At 42.7% G+C, this 9,553-nt stretch overlaps 1 protein-coding gene across 1 annotated transcript; it reads right to left on the bottom strand.

Moving 5' to 3' along the window:
* Window positions 1–529: 529 nt before the first annotated feature.
* LOC138631333 (echinoderm microtubule-associated protein-like 1) lies at window positions 530–9,329 on the bottom strand. Its single transcript, XM_069716184.1, has 7 exons — window positions 9,143–9,329; window positions 4,577–4,762; window positions 4,225–4,354; window positions 3,251–3,352; window positions 1,780–1,811; window positions 1,592–1,618; window positions 530–1,332 (listed from the first exon to the last, which is right to left on the bottom strand). The coding sequence occupies exons 1-7, from the start codon at window positions 9,327–9,329 to the stop codon at window positions 1,064–1,066; spliced, it is 933 nt and encodes a 310-aa protein (XP_069572285.1). The 3' UTR covers window positions 530–1,063.
* Between the last annotated feature and the right edge of the window lie 224 nt (window positions 9,330–9,553).

A 9,553-nucleotide genomic window follows, 5' to 3' on the forward strand; every position in this document is an offset into this window, starting at 1 on the left:
TGCCTGATCACTATACCAGAACAATTTTAATCTACCTTAACATCTGCTTTTGACTGGACTGAATCAAATCTTGAGAGTTAATTTAGAAGAGTTCACAGTTGGGGTGGAAACTTTTGCACAGCTCTGGTGTTTTCCTGAATTGTTCACTTGAATGTTCATCCAACTGAAAAGGTCACGCCATATGATTTTCAGCAATTTCATGCTCATTAAGTTTTCAGTGCCCATTTGTTGTTCCACCTTGTCACTTTTTCATCAGAGCAGTGCTTTAGCATCACTGCACTTCTCCCGCTCTGCATGGGGCTGATTGAACTTAACCATGCCAGGAAACTACAGCGCACAGGGCAACGTGATCTCTGCTCGAATAGAAAGTACTCTTTATGAAGTCAGGCTTCTTCTTGAGTTTAATATGACAGCCGACATCAGCCTGCCACATACACACACTCATGTAGTGGATAATACAAGAAGCCATCCTGTTTGGAATCATTTTTTTTTTTTATTTATTGTTTCTCCTTAAAATGAGTTTTGGGGATTTTGTTTTGGTACGTAATGAATATTATCGAAGGAGGAATCTAAAAGATGGAACATCAACTACAACACACAACCGCAAACACATGTGGAAACAGACTCAGTGACGCACATTCAAAGACACCAAACACAGTTTCCCTCTTACATCGCACGCTCGCCGATCACACACTCGGCAGCTTCTTTGTGCAGTGACGGAGAGAAAACGTCGACAGTAAACATAGGCATTCACAATATGCAGGTACCAGCATGCGACAAACGGAGCTACAACTACGCTGCGGCCTCTGAACAAGCTAAAAATGCACTCAAGCTTTCACACTATCATCAGAAAAAAAAATGACAGTGCTGTAAAACACAGTACAGCTGATTTACTCAAACATGTTAAAAGAAATGCTGAAAATTCCAGAAGAGGAAAGTCTATATTTTGCAGTCTGAAGTGATTGATTGATCATTTGTTTGGACTCGATAGCAGGGACATACAATATTTCCCTGCAATGTTAACCTCAAATCTGTGTTAAAAGAGTAAATGGTTACATTTGTGTCAATAACAAATCTGAAAATACTGGCTGGGTGATTTCATGGGGCTTTTGTAGCTGGACGTGTCCTGCGGTGCGCTCTGACTGCTGGTGGTTCTCTGCAGGTTTAAGGTGAAGGACGGGTTTTTCTTCCTCATCTCTGCCTTGCTGCTGCCCTTCGCCTGAGGTGGGTTCCGTGCGGCCACGGGCCCGCTGTTGGCAGGCACCGTGGACTTAGCTGCCTCAGAAGACCCAGTCTTTCTTGTGAGGGGGCTCAGATAGATCTGCATAGTCACTAAGTGAAGTGGTAGAATGAGGTGAGGAGGGTGAGAGAAGGGCCAGAGTGGAGGTTGGTGGAGAGGAAAGGAGCGTTGTGACAGAGGTCAAAGGGCAAAAGACAAAAATATGGGGTGCAAGGGGTGAGGGAGGGCACACAAGTCATGGTGAGATGTGAAAAATGAAGGATGAACATAAAATAGGAGCTCAAACACAATTCTCTCCACATCCCATTGCAGTACTTGAGTATTTCATTTCTTTTCAGGGACGAAGCGTACCTTTGCAGTGCGTCACACGCCTTGTCCCTGCACAAGAGTAACACAGACGGGTCACGTTAATTTACATGCAGCAAACAGCTGCCAGTCTGTGGCTTAAACCTTTCTGCTATTTACGCAGCAGCTATTTTATGCTCCTGTTATGAATGCTGCCAGATAGAGCATGAAAAAAAGAGAAAGTGCTCTCTTACCTACACTTACTGCAGCCTCCTTGGACTTGCCGCTGGTATATTGAGGAACGCGAAAGAAGAAGTACCAGAGACGGCAGAGGACATGAAAAGGAGAAACGTACAGAGGAGGAGATGCAGTGACAGAAATAGAAAGTCAGTAAATGTGAGGAAGATTTCAGCAGAATAAAGGGTGTCGCACTGACACATCAGTTGGAGGCTGACTGAACAGTTAAAGGTCCCGTGTGCCTGCTCTGGGGTTGTCGTGTTGCTCTGGTTCAAGGTGCTTTCACATAAAATAGAACGTTTGAGGGTGAAATAACCTCAATTTAATTTTAGAGATTTGATTGTGAGCTGATGGGTCAGGAATCGACCCAAGATCAATGGAAATTTATGTGCCCTGGTTTGCAAGAAAAAACAATTGACATTTACAGTAACTCAGAAATATTTTGGTGGTAAGACTTTATTATGAAACTGTATTAAATTTTTTTTTTTTTTTAAACTGATATATTGTTATATACGTACATTTTATTATACAGCCCTGTACTCCCATAATCTGTATACAAAAGTTGACTGAGCTTCTGGGTTGGAAAAGTGAGGCGAATGAGGTAGTGCTTAAACTGCATTACCAATGACGGCCACTAGCTGGCTTCAAAAAGGCTCTGGCTGGATAGACTCCCATTCAACTTCTCATGAAATACAAAGTCAATGTCTTTTTTCCACAAGTCATTCTAATGTCATTCGCTAAAGTCACTTCTTATTAGTTTTCTGGTGCTCAAGCCTAAAATAATCCCATCATTAATTAGACACTAGGCCTCAAAAACGGTATGTTTGGGGGTGTGTCTATTTGATTGACAGGCCTATGGTCTGTCACGTTTTTATGGCATAATGTTCCCGATTTCTCAATCAAATCAAGTCCCTAGCTCGTCCAAATATGGTCACTTCTGGCTCCAAAGTAGCAAGATGGCGACGGCCAAAATGCCGAACTCGAAGCTTCAGAATGGCAGTTCACTAACCAATGGGTGATGTCACAGTGGCACCTTGATCAGCGTGGAATAAACCCGTCAGTTTACTAGAGCATACCGTGTCATTGTCACATTTTGCCTCACTTAGGCATGAAAAAGTACAGTATACCCATGTATGACCAGGGTTGAAGTGGCAGGTCATGTGACAAAGTACAAAGGCAGATGAAGTCCACATGAGAATGAGGTTTGGGGTGATTGGTCTGAAACGACACATGACTTTCTTCCAGGAGAGCAGTGTTTGACTCTGTGAAAAAGCAAAAGTCATTGTGGACTTCTTCTGCGTGATGTATGAAATGTAAAATTACTTATTTGAACCCAAACCATGATCTTTACCTGGCAGTGACACTGTACTATTTAGCTGACTGACAGGTGTATTACATGCTTTAGCATTATACTGGGTTGAATGATGGACAGCGACTCAACACCAGAGTCTTTTCAGTTAAATTGGAGATTTAGAAATAGCTCCTTACCCTTCCTGATGTTTCATATAGGTGGAGGCTGCAGAGGTTGGCCGAGATCTAGGGGTCTTACATGGACTGTCCTTCACACTACTTGCTGGGCTCTTCACACCACTGGGAAAAAGAAAATGTGAGGTCAAGGATTTTTTTTTCTTTCTTGTCCATGTTTCTGATGTAACCACTCGAGAAAAGATAGAAAAGACAGCAACTGAACGCAATAAGTAATAAAGACGAAAAGCAAAAGAAGTGGACAGCGAATGAGGAGAGAGGAAGAAGACGGAAGGTAAAATGAGATTAAATGGTGCACAAAAAACGTGACATGTGAGTGGAGAGAAATGAAGCAGCGTTGCTAATGATGACTGTGATGGTGATTGTGCTTCTAATAATGAATGGACAGCCTCATGTGAATGGAGATTTACCTCTCTGTGCAATTATATCAGCATACCCCAGATATAGCAGCAGCACATTAAGGTATAGAGAGGCCCGATCATGCTCTCTGACTAATGCTATCTAATGCCAGTATCATTTGAAAGGTAATTGAGAGGAAGAGATCTGCAGGAAATGGTTCGCTGCTTAATTGCTTTGAAATAAAGGTAAGTATTGGAATAATCACTGAGCATCCATGTGTGCTGTTTCTTAGATAATGGAGGGTGTCTGCGGATTTCTTTTGCACGTCTGATAATGAGAAAAAAAGCTTTAGATCCAACAGTGAAGCTTCAACGTCAGTTGTGGTAGTTTTCCTGTTTGTTTCCATGATTGATAAAGAAATCATTCATAATTTTTCAGCTTTGTATGCGCTGTACAAAACTGGAAAAGGATCATGTGTTTTGTCTCAAACATGCTTGGAAAATACATGATTTGCTACAACTTTTCTAAAAATGAAAGTGATTTTGTATAATCTAAGTGCATCTTAAAATGCCATGAAATCTCATGAAATGTGTCTCCAGCTTCCTGGCCGCATGCGGAGCAGCACAGTGTGTTACTACCTCAGAGGTGGTGTTGGGCTGTAGTTCCTGGCTGTGGAGCTGGAGGACAGTGTTGAGCTCTTCTTCACAGAAGCAGTGCTGGAGGTCACTATGGGCGGTCTGGAGGGCAGAGTGAGAGACACTGGCCTGGCTGTGGACACACACACACACACACACACACACACACACACACACGTTTACACATGATCTGTTTTACAGTTCAGCAATTGCTGATACAATGAACGACACCGGTATGATACGTTTTTATCAAAGATCCCATAAAGTCAATGTCCTCTTTTGAATGACATATCTTAAATCCTTCAACTGACATGTGGATGATGACAATAGCTCACACACACAAATCTTTGCTCACCTTTTGCGCCCGAGGCTCTTCTGCCGGCAGCCGCCTGGTGCTCCTCAGAGATGTTGAGCCTCTTGAGGACATCAGCCAGAGCCATCTTCAGCAGCTGGATTTCATCTTCCTGCATCTGCATCCTCTGCTCCAGGTAGGTCAGCCGGTCGGCCACATCCAGACCGCTGGCTGCTGAGCTGCGGTCATCTGTGGGAAGAAGAGTGAGAAAGTGTGTGAGAAGGAAGGAAGGAAGAAAGGAAGGAAAGAACTAATGAGTGAAGGAGAGGAAGCAGGAAGAAAAAGAAAGAAAGAAAGAACAGTAGATATAGACTAACGGGTTTTGCAAGGACACAGATTATGTTGTTTTGCATTTCATTACATAACTGATAATATGCGTTAAAGGTAGAGCTCCATTACAAAACACAAATCCACTGAATATTTTCTAGCCTCCAAACCAAGTTTAAAGATGTTTAGACATGCAGATTAAAAAGCACAAAACAAACCGCCAGCCCACAAAAACAGATCTAAAGACCTTGTTAACCAGCTGATGCTTCAGAGGGTGATGTGATACATAACCACACAAACAGAGAGGCGGGGAAAGATGGCAAGAAAGAAATATGCATGCAGTCAGCTATTTGACATCCACTCGTGATGCCGATAGAACAGAAATCAGGCTAATGAGGTCACGGCACAGCTGGACACAGCAGATCATCAGCTGTCATTACAGAACAGCATGTAAACAAAGCACTTCCGTCAATAACACGCAACAATATCTCTTCAATCAAGTTCTACTAGACTCTTCTTTCTGTTGCTGCAGACAATCACCAGTGCAACACAACAACAACAAGGGATCAGAGGTGGATACCGTGGGAGCCACTGGACGGTGAAGAGTTGTCAGGCTGCCTCTGCTGGCCAGGTGGGCCTTCCTCCACCACCCTGGACGTCTTCCTCCTCTTCCTCTCCTCTTGCGAGCACACTCTTTCACCCCTCTTTCCTCCCCTGTCTCCAGTCACACAGGCTGGCTCTCCCTCCATTTGATTTTCCTCCACTTGCTGGTGTCCACTAAGATCTCATCTCCTTTGCTCCACTTATGTCACACACACACACACACACACACACACATAAATACACTCTCACAGATCAGCCTCTCTGGTGCCTTGTCCGCTTCTGTTTACAGCATCCAAATGGTAAAGTATCTGCAGCAGGGAGGTGATGGTGTTTCAATCCTTTCGTTTCCTTGGTGGTTTGCCTGGCTGGCACGCTCTGGGATGCGGTGATGTGTATGACAAAGCTTTAAGCCCTTTACTCTGTGCGTGTATATAAAGGTGGGGGTGGGGTTGATAATGCTTAAAAACTCAGCAGTCGTTCAATTCAGCCTAAATTGTCTGTGCGCATGTGTGTGCCTGGACATACATGTGTGTGTGTGTGTGTGTGTGTGTGTGTGTGTGTGTGTGTGTGTGTGTGTGTGTGTGTTTGTGCACGCAGAGTACAATGTTAATCCCACAGACTGAGCCTCTTTGACCCCGCCCCCACACATAAACCCCATGTCACTATGAGATGGAGACACAGAGAGGAAGCAGCAGAAATAAATCTGAAACATGGCCTGTTCCCATGTTGTGCAGCAGTAAATGTCCACTGAGTTGCAGAGGTCATAGAGCAGTCTCCCTGAGTAATACTGAATATGAGGTAGAGGCATGCTTGTAGGTTCACAGTGAACACAAGGCTCATAAAACACTCAAAACAGGAATAAGATGAAGTGACTTATGAGAAGGAGCAATATTTCCCCGCAGTTTTCAGCCAAAATCTTTGACAAACAGTCAGATTAAGTTTTATAATCCCGGTCCATAAACTGATTCTTAACGGGAGGTAGCTTACTTGTACTACAGGGGGTACTTCTCGAGTTGCCAGGGGGTATCTGGCTAGATTGTGAAGAAGCTCACCTAATTTGATTAAATAGACATTTCTGTTTGATTGCAAAGTACATTATTGTGATGAGTTAGTGGCCCTGACACCACGTTGTGTGTGACAACTAGTTGGCTTGAGATGCTGAATCTTTAAAGCTAAATAGAACATTAATAGTTCAAATTAATAGACATGGTAAATATGATGAATAGGCCTTCGTTGTTGAAATAGAAAAGCAATGATTCAATTCGCTATAAAAAAAATGGCTGAAATTTTAGCGAAAAGTTTAGATATGAATAGTAGAAATGTCTAAAAAAGAGTAATACAGAAGATAATAATTTTGAATGTTTAGCTAAAGCGAATGAATAATTGCTGAAATAACTAAAAGCAAAATGTCTAATATTTTTCTTGGCTAAAAGTGAAAGGTTTGAAATCATTAGCTGGCTTAGTTAAAAGGTTTAGAGATAAATTAGAGGAAGCAATGGATAAACAGCTTAAATGAATGGTTTTAATATAAGTGACGGCTAAAAATAAATTATGGTTAAGTTTGAACAGTTATGATAAAATGCACAAGGTTATGGATAAATAGTTGCTGTCAGATGAAAATAAAATTAACATCCACTACTACAGGCACCATCATTAGTTAAATATTATGCTGTTAAAAATAACTTTAAAGTTACAGTGTAGGACTTTTACATATAAATGAACATCTGTCACATTCAGTGCTGATAAAACACGCACAAGAGTTTTTTAAATCTGGTGTCTGGTGAATGAATACTAGGCAGGCTCTATGACCAGATCACTCACACCAGAGACTTACGTTGGTTATCGGCTCATTTATGCTTCAGCTCTTTACTAACTAGAATGACAAATCAATGATTCAACCGTGCTGCTCTACTGGACTTTCCAGATTTCATTGTACTGAATGGATGAAATTTGAATAGAGAAACAAGTTATTTTTGTGGGGGTTGTAACTCTCAGAACAGTTATCTAGTCTTGTACCCGAGTGACCCTGTTTTTGTATTTACTCTCACAGGCAGAAGGGGGAGAGAAAATTTCTGCACTGCATGTTTAAATCAGCATGTTCAGGTCTTGATGGCTGGTGCTGAATAAACCCCCATCAATGTCTGTGCTGTAAAATATGTCCCTCAATGTTCAAACTCTTTGTGTTCCAACCCAGACTCTCAGTCTGATCATTCAAGCATGCAGCCAGCAGTAATCTGTCTCTCATGGAGAGTTGTGATTCTGTGTAGGCCTGTGATCTTCTGTTTCTCCTCTCGTCCTGGCCTTGACATCATCCTCGTGCCACCTCCACACACCCCATATTAGATTGGGATTAGAATAGCACATAATCCGAGTGCTGTAAAAGGGAATTAGCAGCCCAAAGCTCAGGCTACATCCACACTCTCTTGTCTGTGCTCTAACTCGGCTATACAAAGACCAGGCAGGATCCCTGGATGCCGTTTATGCAAATGTCAAAACACATACAAATACGTGCATTAAAGTCTGTGTATGTGTCTCCCTCACACACACACACACACACACACACACACACACACACACACACACACACACACACACACACACACACACACACACACACACACACACACACACACACACACACACACACACACATTCACACACTGCTGAGACAGCACCAGCAGTTTTAAAATTCATGAACGTATTATACATTTTAGCAAAATGAAAATACATTACGGTGTAGCTGCAGCATGGAGAGCCGTTGGAGTGTTTTAATCTCCGTCCACAGATGGTGTTTCTTGAATGAAGGAACAGCATCTGTCTGCTCATATCAGCACCCCGCATGCTGACACACACAGGCCACGAGTGCACAAGCAATCCTTCACATATTACTCCACTGATACTAATATCCCCGAGGGGACAAGGCATTTCCCTAAATCGCCTCAGCTGAGACACATTCCTCAGCGCCCACAATTTGACCATGAGGTATGCGAGAAGTTCGATATTCGGGATTAGTGTTCAGGTTTATCTTGTTTTAGAGCGAATAATGCCAATGTCAACAATCCAACAGCTCAGAAAAATTGCTTTTCAATGAGATTATGCGACAGATTTTTTCCGAAGGGTTTTATAGTATATATATATATAAAAAAAAAAAAGAAAAAAAATTTGGACCAAAAATTGGCATTAAAAGATTTTGTATGATTATTATTATTTTTATTTTTATAGTAGGAGCAGCAAACAATCTTATCTGAAGTTCTACATAAAAATGTTCTATATTACGCTCTATTACAGACACCTGTTGAGTTGTTTAGTCTTTTTTTTTTTTTATTCAGTGGAGGATTCTTCGTCTATTTTTCTGGAGATTGATCAAAAGTGAAATGAGAAACTCTAAACTTGCAAATCATACATGTACACAGTTACATACGTTGCAGGAAGTTATCTATTTTTGTTGGTTTGCAATTAAAGATGTTTGCTATTCATACACCACACGACATACACAAGACTTTAAAGGGCCTTGTTCAGTTTTGTTGATCACTTCTAGTACTTGTACCCCTCTGAGAATCTGTTTTGAGCATCACAAACAAAATTAAACAAACTCGTCCACAGTCCAAAGAAAACCAAAAACCATCTGCATGGTGCACGATGTGAGAGCTTATCTTTGTGTATTTTGGGTGAACTGACCCTCTATCATGTAAACTCTACCTGTCATGAAGTCGGTGTCTGGTGCCAGCAGGGAGTCGCTGTGGTAGCTCTCCTTCAGCGAGGGTCTCCTCAGCAGGCCGTGGGCCGTCTCCTCCATCCCCAGGCCGTGGGCCGTCTCCTCCATCCCCAGGCCGTGGTCCACCAGCTCCTCCATGTGTGCGTCCCCCACCGCTGTGCCCGTTGCCATGCCCGTTGCCATGCCCGTTGCCATGCCCCTGACGGAGTGTGTGTGCGTGATCCTGCCTGCTCTTACTTCACTGCTGAGATAATTCACCTTCCTTAAAGCAACAGTTGCCTCCACCTCCTGCTTTCCCTCCTTCCCTCCCTCCCTCCCTGTCTCCTGCTGTTCAGTGAGGAGTGTGTGGAGGGCGCAGAAGGAGGGTGATGTCACTCAGAGGACAGATTAAGGAC

The sequence above is a fragment of the Brachyistius frenatus genome, unplaced genomic scaffold (genome assembly GCF_029030835.1).
Source record: "Brachyistius frenatus isolate BFR_SWC_R1_liver_20210118 unplaced genomic scaffold, ASM2903083v1 Contig_153, whole genome shotgun sequence".
NCBI classification, from domain to species: Eukaryota; Metazoa; Chordata; class Actinopteri; family Embiotocidae; genus Brachyistius; species Brachyistius frenatus.